At 38.3% G+C, this 25,450-nt stretch overlaps 2 protein-coding genes across 2 annotated transcripts; one reads left to right on the forward strand and one right to left on the reverse strand.

Moving 5' to 3' along the window:
- The first annotated feature begins 3,214 nt into the window (after positions 1–3,214).
- On the forward strand, positions 3,215–5,372 carry LOC127122519 (uncharacterized). Its single transcript, XM_051052840.1, has 4 exons — positions 3,215–3,398; positions 3,524–4,023; positions 4,210–4,303; positions 5,314–5,372. Exons 1-4 carry the CDS (start codon positions 3,215–3,217, stop codon positions 5,370–5,372), a joined length of 837 nt encoding a protein of 278 aa, XP_050908797.1.
- Positions 5,373–7,653: 2,281 nt separating this feature from the next.
- On the reverse strand, positions 7,654–19,554 carry LOC127122520 (eukaryotic translation initiation factor 4 gamma-like). Its single transcript, XM_051052841.1, has 6 exons — positions 18,926–19,554; positions 18,504–18,811; positions 8,812–8,877; positions 7,999–8,028; positions 7,800–7,884; positions 7,654–7,693 (listed from the first exon to the last, which is right to left on the reverse strand). Exons 1-6 carry the CDS (start codon positions 19,552–19,554, stop codon positions 7,654–7,656), a joined length of 1,158 nt encoding a protein of 385 aa, XP_050908798.1.
- Positions 19,555–25,450: the final 5,896 nt, after the last annotated feature.

Genomic DNA, 25,450 nt, shown 5'->3' on the forward strand with positions numbered 1-25,450 from the left:
GATGCTCCAGACACATGACTAGAAGCAAAAACCTGCTAATTAACCTCCAACCTCATGCCACCAGCTATGTAACTTTTGGTGATGGAGCAAAGGGTGAAATCAAGGGGATTGGAAAACTAAACTATCCTGGAGTCCCTAACCTTGATAATGTGCTGCTTGTTAAAGGATTGACTGCAAACCTGATTAGCATCAGTCAACTATGCGACCAAGGTCTAAATGTGAACTTCACAAAAACTGAATGCTTGATTACTAATGAAAAAAATGAGGTGATCATGAAAGGAGTTAGGTCTAAGGACAACTGCTATATGTGGAATTCTCAAGAAACTAGTTATTCATCAATGTGCACTCTAGTTAAAGAAGAAGAAGTGAAACTATGGCATCAAAAACTGGGTCATCTGCATCTTAAAGGAATGAAGAGGATTATATCTGTTGAAGATGTCAGAGGAATCCCAAAATTAAAGATTGATGAAGGAAGAGTTTGTGGTGAGTGTCAGATTAGAAAGCAGACAAAGATGTCACATCAGAAGATCAAACATGACACCACATCTAGAGTTCTGGAACTTCTCCATATGGACTTGATGGGACCTATGCAGGTGGAAAGTCTTGGTGGAAAAAGGTATGCTTATGTTATGGTGGACGACTTCTCCAGATATACCTGGGTAAATTTTATAAGGGAAAAATCTGATGTGTTTGATGTGTTCAAAGATTTTTGGCTAAGACTTCAAAGAGAAAAAGAGAGTCATGTTATCAGAATTAGAAGTGATCATTGGAAAGAATTTGAGAACAGTAAATTTGTTGAATTCTATTCATCTGAAGGAATTGGTCATGAGTTCTCCTCTCCCATTACCCCTCAGCAAAATGGTGTGGTAGAAAGGAAAAATAGAACTCTCCAAGAATCTGCTAGAGCTATGATTCATGCTAAGAAGTTGCCTTACCACTTCTGGGCTGAAGCCATGAACACGGCTTGCTATGTTCACAACAGAGTAACCTTGAAGAAAGGGACCCCAACCACTTTATATGAAGTCTGGAAGGGAAGAAGACCTACTGTCAAATACTTCCATGTGTTTGGTAGTAAATGTTATATCCCGGCTGATCGTGAACAAAGAAGGAAAATGGACCCCAAGAGTGATGAAGGAATATTTCTGTGCTACTCAACAAACAGCAGAGCGTTTAGAGTTTTTAATTCCAGAACAAAATTTATGATGGAATCTATCAATGTTGTTGTTGATGATCAAGAGACTGATGTCACAGACGATGTTGAAACATCTCTGAATGATGCCCCAACTGATCTCCTGGACAAAAGTAATGAGAGCGAGTCCACTCAAGCTGAACCTGAAGCTGATAAAATTAATAAGGGACCCTCTATCAGAATTCAGAAGGATCATCCGAAAGATCTCATTATAGGAGACCCAAATAAATGGGTCACCACTAGATCAAGGGAAGTGATCTCAAATGGCTGTTTTATGTCCAAGATTGAGCCCAAGAATGTCAAAGAAGCCTTAACTGATGAATTCTGGATCAATGCCATGCAGGAAGAGTTTGGCCAATTCAAGAGAAATGAAGTGTGAGAATTGGTTCCAAGACCTGAAGGAATAAATGTTATTGGAACAAAGTGGGTTTACAAGAATAAATCTGATGAAAAAGGTGTGGTTACTAAAAATAAAGCAAGATTGGTAGCACAAGGATACACTCAAGTTGAAGGAGTTAACTTTGATGAAACATTTGCTCTTGTAGCTCGCCTGGAGTCCATTAGATTACTGCTCGGAGTGGCATGTATTCTGAAGTTTAAACTGTTCCAAATGGATGTGAAAAGTGCCTTCTTAAATGGCTACTTAAATGAGGAAGTGTATGTTGAACAACCTAAAGGGTTCAGAGACCCAAATCTTCCAAAGCATGTATATAAGTTGAGGAAAGCCCTCTATGGGTTGAAACAAACTCCTAGAGCTTGGTATGAGAGACTCACAGTGTTTCTCATTAACAATGGATATAGGAAGGGAGGCATTGATAAGACTTTATTTGTCAAAAATGAAGGAGGAAAGCTCATGGTGGCTCAGATATATGTGGATGATATTGTGTTTGGTGGGATGTCAAGTAAGATGGTTCAACATTTTATTGAACAAATGCAGTCTGAATTTGAAATGAGCCTTGTTGGAGAACTAACCTATTTTCTTGGGCTACAAGTCAAGCAGATGGAAGATTCTATCTTTCTATCTCAAAGTAAATATGCCAAAAATATTTTCAAGAAGTTTGGCATGGAGAATGCAAGCCACAAAAGTACACATGCCCTTACTCATCTGAAAGTGTCTAAAGATGAAAATGGTGTCAGTGTGGATCAAAGTCTCTACAGAAGCATGATAGGAGTCTGCTATATCTCACAGCAAGCAGACCCGACATTGCTTTTGCTGTAGGTGTATGTGCTATATATCAAGCTGAACCAAAGGTGAGTCACATAAACCAAGTGAAGAGGATCCTGAAATATGTCAATGGCACTAGTGACTATGGGATGCTATACACTCATGGATTTGAATCTGTGCTGTCTGGATATTGTGATGTTGATTGGGTTGGAAGTGCTGATGATAGGAAAAGCACATCATGAGGATGCTTCTTCTTGGAGAACAATTTAATATCATGGTTTAGTAAGAAACAAAATTGCGTGTCTCTGTCTACTGCTGAAGCTGAATACATAGCAGCTGGAAGTAGTTGTTCTCAACTGGTGTAGATGAAACAAATGCTGACTGAATACAATGTCACACAAGATGTCATGACATTGTACTGTGAAAACCTGAGTGCTATAAGCATTTCTAAGAATCCTATTCAGCACAGCAAGACAAAACATATTGATATCCGTCACCATTTTATTAGAGAACTCGTGGAGGATAAAATTGTAGCCCTAGAGCATGTTGCTACTGAAATGCAGTTAGCTGATATTTTTACAAAGGCCTTGGATGCAAATCAATTTGAATTCCTAAGAGGGAAATTAGGGATTTGCAAAAATTTGTAGCAATTAACATGGAGTGGAAAAGGTAATCAAATTATTGTCTACTTTCTGAAAATAAAGCGCCCCCTTTATGGTAAATCATCACCTAGTCTTGGAAATACCATATATTACCTTTTCACACGCAACCTCACTACCTACTCCAACTTTTCCAACTCCCTGCTTCTTCCTTAAACTCCTCTGCTAGGGCAACTGAAATTTTTCCACAGAAACGTCAAGATGTCACAACATCAAACTCCATCTAGTTCAAAAACTACTAAGCCTACTCACAAGGATAGCACTCCTTCCATGGACATTCACGATGATGAGATTTTGGATGTGGTCCCTCTGTCTGTTATTCCAGGCGAAGTCCTTGATTTAAACCATCCCATGGATGCATCAGCTTATGCATTCCCCAATCAAGGTAACAACTCTAGTATCCCTTCTAGCTCAACTCATGCCACTAGTTCTAAGGAGGATATGCACCACACTGATCGTGTCATAAGAAACCTAGTCACTAGAATCCTTAATGAAGGATATTCTGTGAAGGGACTCTCTACCCCCTGTCTAAAATTTACCCCTCTCCTGAGGTTGAACATCATAGTGAGAAGGATGATGATTCCTATAGATCTGAGAAGGACATGGTTGCTGAAGGTTTGTGTTCTCTAGGGCAAACTGTGTCTGGTAAAGGAAAATTTATGGCATCTACAACTGCCAATGCTTCCCACTCTGAGAAGCATGATGCTGCAAACAATGTGATTGACCTAGAGGATGATAGGTCTGATGATGAAGAGGATAGCTTACTTCAACACTTAAAGCCTAGTGTGGCTAAGCGTATGAAGACTAGAAAACGAAGATCTGTGACTGAAATGATGTCAACTAAAACTGCTAAGAAGACTGATGGTGTTGGTCCTTCCAAATCTTGGAGCAAGGTTAATGTGAAGAAGAGGAAGGTTAGAGAAGTTTTTGAGTCTGAAGAATATGTTGAGGAAGATGTCCCTGACATATCCCCTGTAAAGAGGACCACTGTGAGGAAGTCCCCTGTGAAAGTTGTTGTTGTGCATTTGGATAATATCTCTTTCCATCTTGAAGATGGAGTTGCCAAATGGAAATTTGTGATTCAAAGAAGGGTGGCTGTAGAGAGGGAATTAGGAAAGGATGCTGTTGAAGTCAAAGAGGTCATGGACCTAATAAAGAATGCTGGGTTAATGAAGACTATAGCTGGGTTATCTCAGTGCTATGAGGGATTGGTTAAGGAATTCATTTTCAACATTCCTGAAGATATTGCTGATAAGAACAACAAGGAATTTTGCAAAGTATTTGTGAGAGGTAAGTGTATCACATTCTCTCCCACTATCATTAACAATTTTCTGGGAAGAAGAGTAGAGGGTGAAGGTGAATTGGAAGCTACAAACAATTAGGTCTGTAGAGAAATTACAGCAAGGCAGGTGAAAGGGAGGCCTATTAAAAAGCATCTTCCTGCCAGGAAGCTAACTGTCAAGTATGCTATATTGCATAAAATAGGATCTGCAAATTGGGTGCCTACCAACCACATTCCACAATTTCTAATACCCTTGGAAGATTTATCTTTGTTGTTGAAACCAAACTAAAGTTTGACTATGATAGATTTATGTTTGAACAAATTGTCAAGCATGCATCTACTAATGCAGTGAAGCTGCCTATAGCCTTTCCTTTTATGATTTGTGGGATTATCCTAAGTCAACACCCTGGGATTCTAAGTACTAATGACTTACCAAGTAGAAGAAAACCTGCTCTGTCAGTGCACTATAAACTGTTTGAAGGTAGTCATGTCGAAGACATTGTCATGACATCTTCTATGAAAAAGCCAACCTCAAAAGTTGGACTTATTGCTGAGCTGAATGAGACGTGTAAAGAGCTGGGTGAAGGGGTAAGGGTAGCAATAGCTAGGAAGAAATCGTTGGAAGCTCTGATTGCAAGCTTGGAGCAAGCTGAAGGTGAGAATATTGAACATGCTAAGGAAGCTGAAGCCCACACCTCTAGTGAGAGGTCTGCAACTAATGATGAGACAAGTGACAATTCTGTTTCTGATGCTGATGAAGCTGCAAGCTTAAGCTCCTTTGATTAGCTCCTTTGAATTTGGCCCCCATTGATGTGATGATTTTTGTTGCTGTGTTGATGGATTTTCTGGATTTTGGAATTTATGTTTTGCTATTTTGATGTTTACTATTTGTTGGTTTGTATCTCATCTTGTTTAAAGTTTTTTATGTACTTGGTTTTGTAACCCTTAACTTTTGACATTCTGGTTTTTGACTGAATAGACATTTATTTTGTCTCTTTGGTCTCTTTTGGCTAAAAAGGGGGAGAAGTAGCTATAGCTATAAATGATGCTACTTCTGCTGCTGAACTGATACTGTGATTGATTTCTTGTGAAACGTATGATCTGATGTATGTTTTAGCCAAAATTTGCCAAAGGGGGAGTTTGTTGGTTCTATGTGCTGGCATCTATTTTGGTAAAACCTAGAGTTATCGCAAGTTGTCACGCGTGTTGTCTTGAAATGTAATATCAGTTTCCTGCAGGATGTTTAAATATGGTTGTGCAGGATTTAGCTAAGATGTCAAACCCGATGTTAAGACATGTGTATACAGAACATTCAGTCTGAATGTTATGTATTTTAAGATTGCGCTTTTCATGCAAATCTGTGTGTGATTATGTGGAGATTGAATGCACTATACAAGGAGTAATTTGATTTAAAACCAGAATGATCTATTTTCCAATAAGGGATGATTAACTGTCGTTAATAAGAAGATACGCAAGGAAAATAGATTTAGGGTTTTATGATGCCCAGGCCCATTCAAAAGCTTCTATTTAAAGGCCATGTAAAACCTGGTTTTAACACACAAGAAACGAACAAAATAGTGAGAGAGTTTTAGGGTTTTAGTCTTGTGTGAGCCTGTGTATTGTGAGCCATTCATTCATCTTATTGATGTTTGAATTGTACTGACTTTTGTGTTGTAATTTGTTCACTCTAAGCTTTGAAGCACGAGTGTATGTTTACTTGGTTGAAGCTTTTAAGTAAGATCAAGTATGTGTTCTTGAAGAGTGTCTTCTTTCTTTGTAATATTTGTTTTTATATCACTGCTGTGATTGAGGGGGAGTGAGTAGGGTCTCATATCTAAGAGTTCTTAGATAGAAGTCACACGGGTAGAGATTAGGTGAAAAGACTGTAACTTGAAGCTGTTTACTGAGAGTCTTTGAACTAACTCTGTTTAGTGGATTTCCTTCCTGGCTTGGTAGCCCCCAGACGTAGGTGAGTTTGCACCGAACTGGGTTAACAATTGCTTGTGTCACTTGTTCAATTGTTTCTTTGTTTTCTATCTTGTTTATATTTTAGTTGTTGTTAAGATATTAGTGTCGTGACATTACCTTCGACATCTCATATCTGATACCAGAATTTCAGTAGTAAAGGCTTGGGTTCAACAGTGATTGTCCAGGCAATCTTCTAGGGTCTTCAAAACCCTAATTCCTCAAGATATGATGGTAGGACCTAATGAAGTCTCTAGGCCTTATCTTGGCCTTCAAAACCCTAATGAAGGCTCATACATTGGAAGATTGATGGTTGAAGCATATGGTTTGATTCAAAAGACTTGCTTGAGGGGCAGGCCTTAAGGAAACCCTAATCAAGGAGATGATGGACTTGGTGGCTTAAATTTTCATCTGGTGACACTCATAATCCTAAATGTCACCTACTTTTGTCATGTACATGGTCTAACCTTACTTTGGTATCCTTTGGGCATTGGTCTTGAATCCATCTTGGTCTCAATGCCCTATTGTTATCCAGTTGATTGATGGTGCATCTATGGCCTTGGTCATCCAAACAACCAAACCTCTTGTGTCACCATCTTGTTGTAAGTCATGCCCATTGATTTATGAATGCTTAATTTAAACCCTAATCATATGCCCTTAATTCATAGCTTTGTTCATAAACCATGTTAATGTGTGTTACCAGTCAGGTCATGTTCTTTTCAAAATCAAGCATTCAAGTCATAAAACAAACCAATTTAAAAACCAATTTCAAACCATTTTTCAATCCATTTCACACCATTCTAAACCATCACATTTGATTTTATATGAAAAATTACAAGTCTTGACAATTTTGACCAATTGTTGACTTTGGTCAACAGTTGACTTTTGGTCAACAGTTGACTTTTGGTCAACAGTTGACTTTGGTCAACAGTTGACTTTTGGTCAACTTTGACCAAAGTCAACCCAAATTCCCTAAACCCTAAAATCACACATAATCATCCTTTCAATGTCCATTTACAAAAAAAATACAAAGTAAATTGAATTTGGACCATTTGTTGACTTTGGTCAACAATTGACTTTTTGGTCAACTTTGACCAAAGTCAAGTCTCCCATGTTCTTGATCATCCAAAACTTAACCTAGCCTTATGCCTTGATGAAATATCCATGCTTGGTTGTGTTTTCTTTTGGTTGCTTCATTTCCAAGTAATTGTTCTTGTTTCAATCTCATGTGCACCATGCCTAACTTGACATTTTGGCTCACTAGCCCTTGGTCTTGGTCTGCCCCAAACCAGATCCAGATAGCTCTAACACAGCAAAACACAATCCCTTGTGATCCACCATACATGGATCAAGCTAAAGAAAACATGGCGCGCCAATGTAGTGCATGATTTCACTACTTGAGAATCCATGGTGCAGCAGTTCTGGCCCTGTTGCTGCAACAAGTCATTCAGCATTTTGTAACACACTATTACCCTGCTTTCTTGCCACTAAACAAGGCCATGAGGAAATTATAAAGGACCCTGCAATAGACATTAGTACCAATCCTCATCAACCATAAGCTGAGCCAAAACCTGAGTAACAGCAGGCTGCACAAACGTGTCACCTTGATGCAAAACCAATGCACCTATGAATCAACTCACCTATTACCAAAATGCAACAATCACAGCAAACCTACATCATGGCCATGCATTCCATCAGAGCACTAGCATCATAACCACTATGCAGTACCACTTACTACCACTTTGAGCATCCAATGCATAAGCTAAACCTGCAGACAACCAAGTCAAAACCATAACAGGGTTGCAAGGCCATAATGCAGGAATTTGGAAGTGACTTATGAAGGTTCTACATAGAATGTGCACCTGGTTTCATCTAAGTCCCAAAATTTTCCCAATACCATAGCTACATACCAAAATGCTCAAGATTGGGACCTGTTAACCTGCAGTGACCATGAGAATCATGATGCTTTAACCTGTTGCTTACATTCAATACTTGTAATCCTGCAAACTGGTATAGCAAGATGCAATTGGAAATACACCAACCCTGTATCCTGCAACGGTCAAGACAACAACATCACAAACCATCAGACCAACATGAGCTTTAAGCAACAGGGCTAAGCATCCAGCCATAAGCCTACTGCAGTTGTCCTTTGACCAAAGCTAAAACCAGCCTACTGCAATGGTCCTTCTTGACCTGTGCCAGTTCACAATACCAAACCTGATACCACTTGATATGGTCCCTAAATCCTGCTAGCAAGACCACTAGCCATGGAAGTTGGGACAAGATGCAACCTGCAAGCCACAAACATGATTGTCACATGATCAGGCACCTCAAGGATAAAATCATAAGCATTACCTTACACAACTAGAACACAACCACACACTTGCAAATCAACACCAAGCTAAGCCTTCAAAACCTGTTTCCAACAGTAGCACACATGGTTGTTATCTTGCAATGCAACAAAATATCAGACTAGCAACTTACCACAAGCTAAATTGGCAAGAGGTTTCAACATAGTTCACACATATGTATTGCAAAGTCAAGTGTGAACCTGAAGCATGTAGTGCATCATCACAACAGTGGAACACACACCTCAAAGCAACACCCTGTTCCAAGCCTGCATCAAAATGATTCCATTGACAACTATAACCAAACCAAGTTTGAGCAAGACTTAACATAAGATGATGAAAACAAGTAGGCACCAATGCAAAGCAAGGTCAAGTATGTTGTAAACCAAACCATGACCACTTGATCAATGAATCTCCTGCTGTGCAAAAACTCTGCAGCAAAAGCAATGAGGGCATAGGAAGCAAAATAAATAGTGGAAATAAACACGTGTAGCATTGATCAAACCATAAGCCAAAGAAATAACACTCACCATAATGTAAATCATTGGCCATGGGCATTCAAAGATACATGTTCAGCAGGTCAAGGATTAAAGTACAAAGCCAAATCCACTTAAGTGGTAACCTGCAGTAGCCAATTAAAAACAAAATCATTCACCAACTAATTGAGTCATTCCTAACTAACTGAGTCATCAGTTAACTCAGTGAGTCAACATTAACTAACTCCAAGCCATCCATAACTGAATCCAATTCTAATCCCAAGCCTAACCTAACTCCAAACCTAACCTCTATTTAAACAATTCATCACTCACATTCAATCACCCTTGGCGTTTGCTAGAAAATTCGCTCTCACTGCTGCAACATTTCTTCCCTCACCTTACTCAAAGCTCTCATTTACATAAGCCATTGAAGCTTCACATTGAAGCTTTAATCTGCTTGAGCTGAACCACAACAATCTCATCTCATCACTTCCAAGTTTAGAAGAATAAGAGAGAGATAAAAGAAGAGGATGAATTATGATCAAGAACGCACCTATTAAACTTTCCGGTCGCCTTCTCCAGTAAGTCATTTTTTCTTTCGTGACGTTTCATCGCTTTAAGCTTACCAGAGTGTAGAACATAGGGAGGAGAGTCAAACCCCCATGGTGGTAGAGGCCAATCCTTGTCCGTTTCCATTTAATTTGAACTTAGGGATTTAGGGTTCTTCCACAATTTTGTTTGATTCGACCAATCCAGCGACCCATCCTCAAATCCATTGCCAAATTCGTGTCCAGCATAGCCTTGCGCATCCAGTGGTGGTGGAAATTTAGGTTTAGGCCACCACCATCGCCGGCGACAGCCGCTGACGCGGTGGTCTATGGAGGACGACCGATGAGTTGTAGGTGAGTGGAGAGATACGATGGCGCGCTTGCTGGCTCTTTCAAAATTTGTTGACTTGTACAAGTCAATGCGTTGGCCTTTGCTGATTCTTATTGGGCTTAACATTACCTAAGCCCACCAAAATTCAATTTCATACACTGCCATTACTAGTGCACACCCCTGTAACTGGTGATTGAGTTGGACAATGGGTTTTCCAAAGCCCACATTCAATTTTTCTATCTCACGCGCGTTTTGAACGCACCCACCTGGGAAATGAACAAGTTGGTATTAGGCTTAACATCAACCCATATCCAGGTTGGCATCCACTCTTTTTTTGGATGTGCGCCCATGTGGCCAAAAAAATCAGAGTTGGGCTTTCCTAAAGCCCAATTAGCCATTTCAGTTTACACCTTCAGTTCCGATTTGCACCTCCTTACCAAATTCATTTCTTTTTAATTTTTAATTGTTTTTTCAATTTAATATTAGATTAATTAGGTTGATATTAGATTGATATTAGGTTAATATTGGATTAATTAGGTTGATTTTGATAATTAGGAATTAAATCTTGATTTTTAGAATATTAGATTAAGGATTTTAATTAGGATTTTAATTAGAGATAATTAGACCTTTGATTAAATCTAGAATAATGTCATTTTCAATTTTAGGTTAAAATAAATCATTTAGATTTAATCAACTTAGGTCTTGGCTAGAATTTAATTTTGTTCACATTTGGACATATTTTGTAAAATGACAATTTTTCCCTTTTAGAGGTGATCTTAGGCATTTTATCCACTTTAAGACATGATCCCATTAGAATTAGAATTTGACATTAGGATTGAATCATCTCCTAACATTTCTAGATTCTCTTAGGACTTATACATAGGGTTTTTAATCAAGATTTTGACCAATATGTACATGCTCCCTTAGGACCTCTAACTTAAAATTTTCAATCAACTTTAACCAAACAATGCATGATCCCTTAGGGTACTTTCTAACAATTATTAACTTCTATAGTAGGATTAACCTAATTCCCTAATAACAAAATAAAACCCATGATTAAATTGATCAAAAGAAATTTTGATTAATTAAATCCTTTGAACTTGTATAATCCCACAGTCTAAATTGAGTGACCAAAAGACCCTTGGTCACTTAATAAGACTTTTCTTCTAAACTGTGGAGCTCAAGGCCTCAAGACAAGATCTTCAATAAAGGCATCCTTAGTCATACCAAGCAGCAGATTATTCAAGCACATAAAAGATGGCATCTATAAACTTGTTAAATCAAAGTTAGAATCGTGTGGCACGAGCCTTAAGCAATAGAGAAGGAGTGAGACTGGAGTATTCCTACCCTCATTCTGAATATCTTTGGGTATGGGACGTATGACCTAACGCTTATTGTATTCACCTCTATTCATAGACTTTAGCACAATTCTAATCATACGATTGACAAGTCTCTCTTCACAAAGCAAAATACTACAAAGCAAGGACTACATCAACAACTTATCAATCATGAATCAAGTTGTACGATACGAGCCTTAAGCAATAGAGAAGGAGTAGGACTGGAGTATTCCTACCCCCATTCTGAGTATCTTTGAGTATGGGACTTATGGCCAAACGCTCATCGTATTCGCCTCTATTCATAGACTTTAGTGCAATTCGAATCGAACGATTGATAAGGTCTTCATTTTCAACACAAGAAACAACTACAAAGATTCCTCTCTCTCTCCACTTGAAAGTTAAGACGAGAGTTACATACCACGAGCCTTAAGTGGTAAAGAAGGAATGATACTAGAGCTTTCCTACACTCATTCTGGATATCTTTGGGTGCGAGACGTTTGGCTCGTTGCTTATCGTATCCACCTTTACTCATAGACTTTAGTGTGATTCTCATCCAGTAGCTATCAAGTCTATCCATTATCCATTCTATTCATTCTCCATTCTAATCATTTCAAATCATTTATCTTTTTTGCCTCCATCATCTTGTTTCAGCCCTAGTGGGTTGAACTACGACAACTCTGATTTCCTTATTGCATTATAAAGATACGTAGGCAGGAGAATTCAGATTCTTCGCAAGCTATCTTATTTATCAATCAATCTTATCTATCTATATCTTATTTATATCTTATTTATCAATCTACCTTCTCTATCCCATGGATCATTCTTCACTCATGCAATCATACCATCTTTTTTAGATCAATCATACTTCCCCTTGGACTTCTTGTCTATCCTTTAGGACGATAATGACAGTCCACCTCATCAATTGAGAGTTGTTTGGCCCATAACCCAAACATTTAATTCATTCTTTTTCGGCTAAGACGCCACTTTGCTCTTCGATTAAGAGTCTATCCTTCCCTTGGATCCAAGATACTATCCTTAGTTGATCTCGAATTGTTAATTCCCCAGCAAGTGATTCGTTGTACTATTCCAGTACCACTATCCTTCCTTGAAGAGGTGTTTTTCTTGTGAGTCCCCGTTGCTTAGACAAATATCTCTCTCTTTCTGTTCTCGTAGTTCCGAACTATGATTGCTCTGATTTTCTCATTGCACGACGAGAATACGTAGGCATGAGGATGCGAACCCTTGGCGAGCATACTTCTAATTATTCCTCCTTTCCCTTAGGGCATCATCCATATCTTTCACTATTCATTACCTACCTCCGATCATAAATCGTTCATCCGATGACATATTATTCCTTTGACATCGAAATACACTTTCTTTGGAATTCCATATATACCCTTTTAGGACACCTAATGAATAGTCCGTATTTCTACCTAGAGCTGGTTGGCCCTTAACCCATACACCTTTATGGTATGAATCCCATTCCTCTTATGGATCCCAATACACTTTAACCTTTCGGGTTCGAACAATACCTCTTCAGTCACTTGTTACAAAATCCTTCAATTCTGTGACTTCGGTCACTTCATTCTATTCATCTCCATGATATGTTCATTATTCTACCTTCATTCGCTTCGTGTGATATACCTATTCCTTGAGCCAAATACATTATACCTTTGTGCTCTATCTTGTACCTCCTTGTGAACCAATAGCTGTTTGGCTCGTAATCCAAATATCTAATTCCTCTCTTTTTCGGTTGTTTCAATACAGTGATATAACACTGTAGGCCCTCACTTGTTGGTTCATACCTGTTTACTCTTGGGTTCACGTTTTCACCTCTTGTTGGCGCTCAAAGCACTATTCTTTGGTTCAGACCATACTTCTATCACAATTCATTTCATCTCCTACCACTAGTTCTATGAACTACGGAGCTTTGAATTCCTCATTGCACTATGAGGATACGTAGGCATGAGGGACCTAATCCTCACCGAGCACTTTATCTATTTCTTTCCTTTCCCATTCTTTTGCGAGTAATCTTAGATCTAACACATATTCGAGCGAGAACAATCAAAACGGTTCGCATGGAGTACCATGGATGTTTGGGGTGCTAATACATTCCCCTTGCATAACCGACTTCCTTATCCAGTATATCTCTTTCCCTCAGGTTTTATCGATGTTTTCCCTTCCTTTTGAGGATAAATAAAGTTCTATGGTGACTCTGTTGTATGTTCGAGCGTGCGAAACGTTCGGGTATATTTTCGCTAGCTTCACCTACCTTGCACAATAAACTCAAGGGAAACAAGACATATTTTTGGTATTTTGATTAGTGGTTAGATAAGCAATAAACAAATAAACACAAAGGTAAAACAAATCAACAAAGACATGCTTGGCGATCCCTGCAAGAATCAAAACCAAAGATGGATAGGGGAAGGACCGAGATGTGACCTTGCATGTATGCAAAAAATGCGAATGAGATGTGGGATCTTAGGGTTAAAAATTAAGGTATGATCATTGGCTCGCCCATCAAACTTGTTTTTCTTCATCTATAAGTCGTGTCCAACTTGTCTAAGTGGTATTGGACGCCTTACCTCGCAAAGAAATCCTATGTGTTCTACAAGCGATAAAACCCTTCCCTCTCCCTTAAGTCACTTAACCAAGGGGTATTTTGAACTGCCTTGTTTCACTTGGCAATCTTATCACCTCGCCTAGATAGTTCTCTTGATTTAGCATGAAGTAACTTGACCTAGAAGAAATCTCTAACCTCCCATCCTTGCGTAGTGAGCTTATATATTTTCCTGGAAAGGTGGAGTCAACAAAGGTGCCTTGTGCCTGATCTATTTTTTCATGTATTTGGCCGGTGGAGCCTCTATCTTGCCCATCGAGTTCTCTTATACTCGGCTTGTGTATTTTGTAATTTTATTGAATTATTTCACTTGTACTCATGCATATCATAGTTAAAGTGTTTATACAAGTATTTTGTCTCATTTTTATGATACATTGACGGGTTTTTCATGTGATTTCTTGTGTTTTAACTTAATTAGTGCTTATACTGAATGAGTAATTTTGACACTTATCAATTTTGTAGGCTAACTATAATGGAGTAGGCGCATGACCATCAACTTGTAAAAAACAATAAATATAACATAGAAAACCAAGGAACCTATTTCTTTTGTGTGGAAGTTCACACAATAATTTGTTCATAAATTCACAACTTTAACTTTCAAGAACCTAAAGTTACCAAAATGTAGCTAGCTTACAATTTTGAGCAAAAATAGTGAGCTCATTACTTCCCAAATGCATAGGAAGTAGCAACTACTTAAGAGAATGTGAGAGTGAGAAGTTAATCCCCTATTATTCATGAGAACATGGTTAATTTCCCCCTGACTTTTTCTGCACAGTCGTGTAATAGGGACATGCCATTTCCCTTGCTTTCCCACTTAGGTCGAGTTATCTATTTACGAGTGATCGATCTAAGAGACAAGCGATCAATCTAGGCGACAAGTAATCGGTCTTGGAGATGGGAGATTCAAAAGGCGTTAAGGGAGAAGAGTTACATCACTTGCCTCCCACGCTTCCTATGGGTTCCCTTTACAAATATATCAATACACGGTCTCTTAAGTACGAGGGATTGGAAAGGGCGAAGTGATTTAGTTTTGTTTTCTTTCATTGGAATCATTAAGATGGGGCCTTAAGTGGATCAACTCTGGCGATACTTAAGTTAAGTCCCTTAGGTAAGACTTAAGTTGATTCCCTCATGAGAAACTTAAGTTGGGTCCCTTAAGCAAAAATTTAGTTAAGTCCCTTAGGCGAGACTTTAGTTAAGTTCCTCAGGTGAGACTTTAGTCGAGTCCCTCAGGTGAGACTTTAGTTTGGTGGTTTATGTGGGGGATGTCTCATAGGAGAAATATTTACGTTTCCCCTGAGGGAAACAAGTATATTTTTCAATGTGATCCATCATTCTTATTTCCCTTTTAAGGCGAAAAGGATCTTCCTGTGGAAGTCCAGATTTTGTATTATCTTTTTAAGGTGGCAAGGATCTTCTTGTGGAAGTCCATCACTTATATTTCCTTTTTAAGTTAGAAAGGATCCTCATATTGAAGTACAACATTTAAGTCGACTGTGGAACAAAGTAAAGTTATTTCAAATAACAATAAGGATTTTTCAAAGAGATTCATACACTAGCATGTAACTCACCTTTTCCACAAACAATTAACTATGGTAATATCTTAAGTTAACCGAATTAAATTTTTGGTAATGAGTCGACAATATAACTTCTCAAGCATGAGGCTTCATGGGGTAGCTTCTTGCATATGTGATACGACCCTTCCCAGTTGGATTGTAGTTTCCCTTGCTGAGAGGGGGCGAGACCTATATCAATATGAGGTTGCCTTCTTGCACTTCCCTTCACACCACTTTGGTGTTGTACCTTCAGGATGTCCTTTGCTTGGTAGAAAACTCTTGAATGTGGGAAGCCCCACTTCATTTTCCTACACGTTGAATTAAGAGCATCGCCAAAAGGGTGTATCAATTTCAACAAGAGGAATGACGTTCGCTCCATACACCGTGGTCCTTGGTGGTTGAATGAGGGACCATATTATATGACCATAACACTTCGTGAAGTTGTTCATCCCAGAGTTCTTTGTCATCATCTATCTCATTTTTTATCCCTTTTAATATCACCTTGTTTACTGATTCTACCCTAAGAAGTAGTCCACTTCAAAAATCAGAAACTTTAGATGGCAATGTGTTAGGGGAAATGGCCTAGAATGTCCACGCCCCATTGGTATAATGGTAAGGGTGTTGTGACAGAACCAAGGAGCTCAGCTAATGCACGATGAAGGTTAGTGTGCCTCTGGATATTTTCACATTTCATGACAAATTCCATGATGTCCTTTATTAGGGTGGGGAAATAATAGTCTCCCCTTAGCAGCTTGTAGGCCAGGGCTCGTCCTCTAATGTGACTGCCATATTCCTCTTGATGTGCTTCAGTGAGGAATATGGAGATTTCATGTTCCCCTATTCACCTTAGCATAGAGGAAGCCTGTCCCATTTTATAGAGTCTCCCTGATATCACTTTGTAGAGTCTCCCTGAAATCACAATGTACTCTGCTACACGCTTGTGGGATCCTTTTTTCCCCTAACTCATCATGTGGTAGTTCATTTGATTGCAAATAACATATTCTAGGCATCATCCAACGAATAGTCTGGGTGACTTCAAAGGCATTTATCTTGCCTGCATAAATACTAGGGGAGAAGAGAGTTTTCTGAATTATAATGCACTTCTACCCTGTTTTCTTTGAGCTAGAGAGCTTGGAAAGAAGGTTCGCTTTGAAATTCTTCTCCCTTGGCACATATATTATCTCAAATGTTTTGAAGTGTTCTAACAAGTCATATACCATTTTTAGATACTTGATGAGCTAGGTATCCTTTGTTTGATATTCCTTAACGACTTGATTTTCCTATAATTGGAGTCGTTTTTGGCTTTCAAATTTGATGCACCTACCTCAAGGGCGAGAGGCATGCTTGAAGGTAGAGAAAAACAAGAAAGGGGGGTTTGAATTGTTTTCACGGATAATAAAAACTTTTGGAGTTTCTACACACATAATTCAAAGATAAATAACACATAAGTTATCCTGGTTCGCTTGAAATTCAAAGCTACTCCAGTCCATCCTACCAAGGTGATTTTGCCTTCAAAAAGGACTTAATCCACTAATCTTGAAAGATTACAACAACGTCTAAGAGTACAAGGGTCTCTTAGCCCTCTCAAGTCTACAGACTTCACAAGTCACTTGAGGAATTGTACAACAACTATTATATAAATACAAAAAAGTGTTAAGTGCTTCGAGGTAAGTAAAATGAACACTGTAAGAACAATTGAATCTCACATTAAGAGCAACAACTCATGTGAATATGTGGAGCAAGAATTAGTGAATAATTGAATTTTGATGAACATAATTCTTGTTGAATAACTTTGTGTCATGGCATGATGATGGTTGGACCTTTTTATAGTGCTTGGAGATGATACCGTTGGATGAAGCATTGATGTTGATATCTTGCCAATGATGGGACTTAATTGTCATTAAGTTTATTGTCCTTTCCATAGCAGTTTAGGAGAGTACTTAATTTGCTCCATATATATATTTATACCATTTTAGAATACTTTGTTGTTAAGTCTTGATTGAATTTGATTGGTGAGAATTAGAGTGCATAAAATTCAGATACTTCACTCAGATCTTGTATTCTTCAGATAGTTACCTGATGTTTTCATTAGAGGCTCTTGATTAATATTTGACTTTACGTTCCTCATATGTAGTGATCCTTAGAAACTTTAGATGAGGGATCCTTCAGATGCAAAATGTCAGAGTCTTGAGTCGTCAAAGTGAACACTCTTAGCTTTTAGTCAGCTGTTCTGGACTTGTTTGGCATTTAGAGTTTATTTCATCAGATGCATTTAACATTAGAGCCTTGCACACTTAGAGAATTTTATCAGGGTAACAAAATGTTTCACCCTTTGTTATCATCAAAACTTAAGGATAAATTGCAGAACCAAAATCTTGTTCTAACAATGTCCCCCTTTTTTATGATGATAAAACTTCAGACTGTTGATGAAATAATGATACTTCATAACAATGAAGGGAACATAGTTGTAGAGTCAGATGTACTGTGACTCCCCCTGAGATAATAGATCTCCCCATAAATCTGATACTTGAGAAGGTTTAGAGGTTCTTACCAGATCTTCTTATGTTGCTTAGCTTGTATCTCAAATGTTTTATTCAGATCCTTCCTGCAAGAACTTAGACTGCATAATATTTTTAAAATGTAAGAAGTGCATTATGAGGCTTAGATATTAATTTCATCAGAAGGGTGTTAAATTGTTTCTCCCCCTTTTTGTCAGACTCAAAAAGACATAATCAAGAGCCAATTATCAAGATAAAACTTCATTGGATAATGTAAGCAGGTACAGAGAAGAAACATAGAAGCTAAAAACACTTAGAAAAACACACAAAAAAACATAGCAGAAATCCTAAGGTGCCTAAGGGTTTGGAGGAGGCGACATCCTCTGAAGCAGCTGAGTCAGGAGACTCTGAATGTTGGAGTTGACAGAGTCCTGTTGATCCAATCTGGCTCTTACAATTTGTTTTTATTTCTGGAGTTCCTCTAGAGTCTTCAGGACCAGTGGAGCAAGATCAGAGTTAGATGACTTACCCTGAGTCAGAGCCACTTCCTTTTCCATGGCCGATTCTTCCGCAGCAATGCGTGCTGCTTCTTCAGCGCCAGCCTTGGGTTTGGATTCAACTTCAGCAGCAACAGCCTCAGTGGCGACCTTTTCTTTTGCTTCTTTTCTTGCTTTCTCTTCAACTTCCAGTCTTGCCTTTTCTTTAGCTTCCTGGTGAGCTTTCTCTTCAGCTTCTCTGGCCAGATGAGCCTCTAGCCTTTCCTCAGCTTCTCTGATATAGTCATTTCTAACTTGTTGAGAGAGACCATTTAACTTGAATACCTCAGATGTCATCCATCTGAGAAATCCATTCTAGTGATTCCTCACTTTAGAGGGATTATCACTTAGTTAGGACTGTTCAGACAGTGATATGAGCTTCACAATTGAGGACTTAAAAAATAAAGTAACTGACTCTTCCAGAGTGGGGAAGGTTGGTTCAGGTTCAGAGGCTGGATTGATGGGTTCTAGTGAGGTGGGGGTGGTTTCAGTGGGAGGGTCAGAGGTTTGTGTAGTATGGGTTTCAGATGTAGGTTCAGTGGGAAGTTCAGATGGTGATACTGTTTGAGGTTCAGATGGGGAAGGCATTGAGGTTTCTGGCACATATGGGGTTTGATTAGATAGTACGTTGGCTTGGAGTTGAGCTAATGTTGGAGATGGAGGATTAATGGTTTCTGGTTGGTCAGGGTCAGAGGATATGTCATAGTAAGGTGGAGAGGAGGAAGTTGAAAAGGGAGGTGAGATGGGTTCATTTAGAAGTAAAGCCTCAGAAACAGGGAGTGTTATGGTGGTGAGCATTAATAGTTGGAGGGGAGGGGAGGGTGGGTTAGAGTTGTGAGGTTCAGAGTTGGTGTAGGTAGAAGATGGTTGAGGTAGAGAGGAAGATAGTTGCTTTAAATTAGAGTTTAAAGGAGTGTCAGAGGGAACTGACTTACTTGAAGCAGAGGAGTCCAGAGGCACAGGCGGTCTGGTTTCTAACGTTTCTTCCAGCATCAGAGTCTTCTTCTTTGACTTCCTTTCAGAAGGCTCTTGCATCCTCTTCATGAAGTTAGGTGGATGTTCTGGTAGCCAATCCACTGAGAACTCTGAGATGTCCACTCATTGAGCTGCCAAATCCTGGAGGTAGTAGGCAATTACCTCAGGAGGATCTATCTTGGAGAACAGATAGAGACCATTTGGAATTTTAATCTGATCCTTCAGAGCTTCCCAAGATGTATCCAGAGTTGGTCTTGCTAAGACTCTTTCAATGACCCCCATGCTTTTCAGATTCCTGGCATTCAGAGGTTTTCCAACGTCTACGGTCACATCTTCCATCAGATTGTGGGATATCATATGGTCCACTAGCCCGCTTTCAATCAGAACATCAGAGATCAGTCTTCCCAAAGGGATGTAGTTTCTGGGCTTCATGTGATTTCTTGTGTCTCTGACTGAATCCCTTAGGTACTTGAAGAGTAACGCAGGGAGATTCAACTTCAGCCCCTTGTGAAGGCAGTATAAGATACACTTCTGATCGGTGTTGATGTAGTCTGAAGAGTTTGAAGCTGGACGATGGTGGATGGTACCAGAATGATCTTCAACCAGACTCTTAGATTCTGGTGAAATTCCTTGTTCTTGGAGGATCTGCCTTCAGAGCTTTGTTTGAAGATAGTGGGAACAATCTTCCGGGACATGTATCTTGCCCTAGGGTTTATGTTGTAAATTCTTCTGCCCCCAGTTTTCTCCATGTTCAGAAGCTTGACAATAGATTTTTCAGTGATGACCATCCTCACACCCAGAACATGTGAAACAATACAGCGGTCATCACAGTCTGTGAATCTCTAGAACTCTTTGACAAGGAAGGTATAGATGGGACCATAGAGCCTCTGAAAGTAAGTTTCTTAGCCTTGTTTCTTCAGTTCCTCAGTGAGGTCGATTCCATTAAGCTTCATGTTATCAAAATCCACGAGAGACTCGCAAAGAACTTCCAGTTTATCAAAGGGTGTTGCAAGGTTGATGTGAGTTGGACGATCAAGAACATGGGGTTCCTTGTAGACAGCGGTAGATGTTATAGCAGTTTCAGTAGAGAATTGCTGGGGAGCATTAGCAAGTTGTTCAGTAGCTTCCATCTGTTGTGAGTAGTTGTATACTTGTTGTTGTTGGGAGTCCATTTGAAGAAGATGAAGAGTTTTTTGAATGTTAATGAAGATGAAGATTGTTGAAGAACTTGGAGAGATTTTGAGTACAAGGGTTTTATGTAGGTTTGTGAGTCAAAAGTGTGAAGGTGAATGTTGTGAAAAATATAAATACACATTAGTTATCATGCAAAACGACAACATTTTTAGAGAATAGTAAACAACACAATAATTAACATAGAATTTTGAGTTGACACGCTAGAGGGAAGTTAATTGCAGCTAATGATGGATGTCTAATCCTAAAATTATGCACACTGCTTGAGGAAATCTCAATAGTCTAGCTCTTGAGTTTTATGCTAGACAGTTGTCTAGAAGATCCAAGATCAGATGCTAGAGAGGCCACATGTTGATGTTTCTGACATCAAGAATACCAAGAGATTTTTTATTTAGAGGATTTCTAATTCAGAGAAGGAGCACAAGTTTTAGAATCACTCTAGGAAATCTACTATGTTTAAATGTTTCAGAATGAAGGAGAATCTATCTTCAGTTAGGGGTTTTGTGAAGATATCAGCCCATTGGTGGTCTGTATCAATGAATTTTAAAGTTATTACCCCTTTCTGAACATAGTCTCTGATAAAATGATTTTAACTTCTATGTGCTTTGCTCTGGAGTGCAGAATTGGATTCTTACTTAAACATATGGTAGAAATATTGTCACAAAAGATAGGAATGTTACTCTCATATATCTGAAGGTCCTCTAGTTGATTCTTCATCCAGAGTATTTGAGTAGTGCATAGTGAAGCTGAAGTGTATTCTGCTTCTGCAATTGAGAGTGCAATGGTTGATTGTCTTTTGCTAGCCCATGAAATGAGATTTCCTCCCAGAAACTGACAGTTTCCAGATGTTCTTTTTTGTTCCAATCTCTCTCCAACGTAATCTACATCACAATAACCAGAAAGCCTATACTCTGATGTTTTCTTATACATCAGGCCAAGGTTAGGTGTTCCTTTCAGATACCTTAGGATTCTCTTAACAACTGTTAGGTGAGATTCCCTTGGATCTGACTAGAATCTGGCACAGAGACAAACGTTGAATAATATATTTGGACGAGTAATAGTCAGATAGATAAGAGAATCTATCATACCACGATAGAGTTTCTGACAAACCTTTTGACTTACCTCTTCTTTCTCTAGAATGTAAGTGGGGTGCATAGGAGTATTTGCTGGTTTGCTTTCTGACATTTCAAACTTCTTCAAAATGTCTATTATGTATTTTCTTTGATAAATATAAGTTGCATCTGATGTTTGATTGATTTGTATTCCTAGAAAGAACTTTAGTTCTTGCATTAGACTCATTTCAAATTCAGCCTGCATTAGCTCAGAAAATTCTTGACAGACAGAAGGATTAGCAGAACCAAAAATTATGTCATCAACATATATTTGACATATCATGAGGTTGTTTCTGATGTTTTTACAGACGAGTGTAGAATCAACTTTGCCTCTGATAAAATCATTTTCCAGAAGGAAAGCACTTAGTCTTTCATACCAAGCTCTGGGAGCTTGTTTTAGACTATAAAGAGATTTTTTCATTTTAAAAACATGCTCTGGACATTTTGAGTTTTCAAAACCAGGAGGCTAATGAACATACACTTCTTCAGAAATATATCCATTCAGAAACGCACTCTTGACATCCATCTGATATAGTTTGGTGGAATAATTTACAGCAAAAGATACAAGCGAATAAATTCTAACCTGGCGACTGGAGCAAAGGTTTCATTGTAGTCAATACCTTCTTGTTGACTAGAACCTTGTGCTACCAGTCATGCTTTGTTTCTAACCACTTCACCCTTTTCATTCAGTTTGTTTTTGTACACCCATTTGGTTCTAATTACATGGGTTCCCTTGGGTTTTGGTACAATATCACAGACATCGTTCTTTGCAAATTGATCAAGTTCTTCTTTCATTGCCAGAATCATTCTTTGTCTTGAAGTGCTTCTTCACAGGATGTTGGCTCTATCAGAGATACTAGTCCCAGAAACGTTTCTTCAGATCCCTTGAATGTTGATCTTGTTCTGACAGGTTTATCTTTATTTCCCAGAATCAATTCTTCAGATACATTTTGTCTGGTTCTTGTTCTTTTCTGATTTAATGTGACTTCAGGTGCTTCTGAAGTTCCCTTTTCTGCTTCTTCAGAGTCTTTAGCCTTTTCCTTAGAGCCTGCAAGTGTTATCTCCAATTATGCAAAATTCTCAACTAGCTTTGACTTTTCAGAGTCAAGCTTATCATCAAATCTGACATGTATTGATTCTTCCACAATTAATATTTCTGTATTATATACTATGTAGCCTTTAGAGCATTTTGAGTATCCCAACATAATACATTCTATACTTTAGAATCAAACTTGTTTAGATAACCTTTAGTGTTTAGGATAAAGCAAGAGCATCCAAAAGGATGAAAATAAGATATGTTGGGTTTTCTTCCCTTACACAGTTCATAAGGAGTCTTCTCCAGAATAGGTCTAACGGAGATTCTATTCTGAATATAACACGTAGTATTCAGTGCTTCAGCCCAAAAGTGCTTAGCTACATTTGTTTCATTGATCATGGTCCTGGCCATTTCTTGAAGGGTCTTATTCTTCCTTTCCACAACTCCATTTTGTTGTGGAGTTCTAGGATAGGAGAAATCATGGTATATCCCATTAGAATCAAACAGTTCTTCAAAAAAATTGTTTTCAAATTCCCCACCATGATCACTTCTGACTCTAATGATTTTAGAGTTAAATTATTTTGCACTTTTGAGCATAAACTAGTAAACACAGAGTGTGATTCATTCTTGTGTTTAAGGAACTTTACCCATGTCCAACGACTATAATCATCAACAATGACCAATCCATACATCTTACCATTGACTGAGGCTGTTTCAACATGTCCAAACAGGTCAATATGAAGAAGTTCCAGAGGTTTAGAGGTATACACAACATTTTTATTTTTGAAAGTTATTTTAGAAAAAAATTTCTTCTGACATGCCTCACAAAGAGCATATGAAGAAAACTCCAGCTTAGGTAGGCCTTTGACTAACTCAATTTTTTTTAGCTGAGAAATCCTCATAATACTAATGTGGCCCAAGCGTTTGTGCCATACACATTGCTCTTCATTTACAGACATTAAACATTTTACATTCCGATCTTTTAAATCTGAAAGTTTAATTTTGTAAATGCTGTTTTTCCTCTTACCAATGAAAAGAATTGTGCTATTTTTCTGATTAATAGCCTTGCACGTTTTTTGATTAAAGATTATATCATAACCGTTATCACTTAATTGACTTATGGATAACAAGTTATGCATTAATTCTTCTACGTAAAGAACATCATAAATAGAGGGAAGAAATCCATTACCAACCGTTCTAGATTCTCTGATTCTTCCTTTCTGAATTCCAAAGCCTACAAAGCCAACATCTTTAAGTTCCAGGCTTTGGAACATATGTTTTCTTCCTGTCATGTGTCGTGAGCTTCCAAAGTCCAGGTACCATGATTGGTGTTTTAACTCTGCTGCATAGGATATCTGCAACATATACTATTTTATCTTTTGGTACCCAGAATCTTTTGGGTCCTTTATGATTAGTTCTCCCAGAGTTTCTGGAATTTTTGGGTTTTCTAGCATTGTTAAAACTTTGTGTATGTGCATGTGTGTAATGATGAGATTTTGGCTTATCCTCTGCAGAAGGTATTTTCTCATCTTCATCAGAGTCATATCCGATTCATTTTTTCTTATTGTGACTAACACCATAAATCATAGAAGTCATTTTTCTTCTTTCAAGCCCATTTTTTGGAAATTTCTGAAACGCCTTTTCGTACTTGTATATGATGGTGTTAGAAGTTGGTGGAGCTTTAGATCGAGTTTCTTCAAGTTTTAAACATTTTTTTGGTTGAAAATTCATTTTCTTCTTCTAAAACAAAAATGTTTCCTTTTAGTTCATAAACTTTTATTTCAAGCTTATCACATGCTTCAACAGTTTCTTCATGGACCCTTTTAAGGACCTTGAATTTATATCGAAGCTTCTGATAAGAGCTTAGATATTATGATAAACAAGCTTCTAGATCAGAGAGAGAGAGAGATCAGAAAACACCTCTTCAGAGTCAGATTCCTTTTTGAATGTACTTCCAGATATGGTAGCCATGAATGCGACATTTGCCTGTTCTAGTTCAGAGTCTGATTCTGAGGCGTCAGATTCAGAGTCATCCCAGGTAGCCATGAGTCCCTTCTTAGTTTTGAAGTTTTTTTTTTCTTAAATCCTTCTTTTCTGGAACTATCTTTCTTGAGTTTGGGACATTCGTTTGTGTAGTGTCCTGGTTCTTTACATTCATATTAAGTTACGTCTTTGCTTGGCCTGCTTCTAGAAGTAGATTCTGAACGACCTCTCTTCTGTTTGGGTCTTCTGAAGTTGTTATTCCTTTTTCTCCAGAGTTGTTTAACTCTTATAGATAAAAGAGATAACTCTTCTTCGTCATCAAAATCGTCTTTTTCAGAATCATCGTCATCTTCTTCTTCAACTTGAAAGGCTCTGTTTCTTTCTGGCTTGCGTCTTTCTAGTCTGGACTTTAGAGCCACTGATTTGCTTTTATTTTGAGGTTTGTCTTCCTCTAACTCTATCTCATGACTCCTGAGGGAGCTGATGAGTTCTTCCAGGCTTATATTGTTAAGATCCTTTGATAGCTTTAAGGCGGTGACCATCGGTCTCCACCTCTTTGGCAGACTTTTGATAATCTTTTTGACATGATCTGCAGTCGTGTAGCCTTTGTCTATAACCTTGAGTTATGCAATTAAAGTTTGAA

The sequence above is a fragment of the Lathyrus oleraceus genome, chromosome 2 (assembly GCF_024323335.1).
Source record: "Lathyrus oleraceus cultivar Zhongwan6 chromosome 2, CAAS_Psat_ZW6_1.0, whole genome shotgun sequence".
In the NCBI taxonomy this organism is placed as follows: Eukaryota; Viridiplantae; Streptophyta; class Magnoliopsida; order Fabales; family Fabaceae; genus Lathyrus; species Lathyrus oleraceus.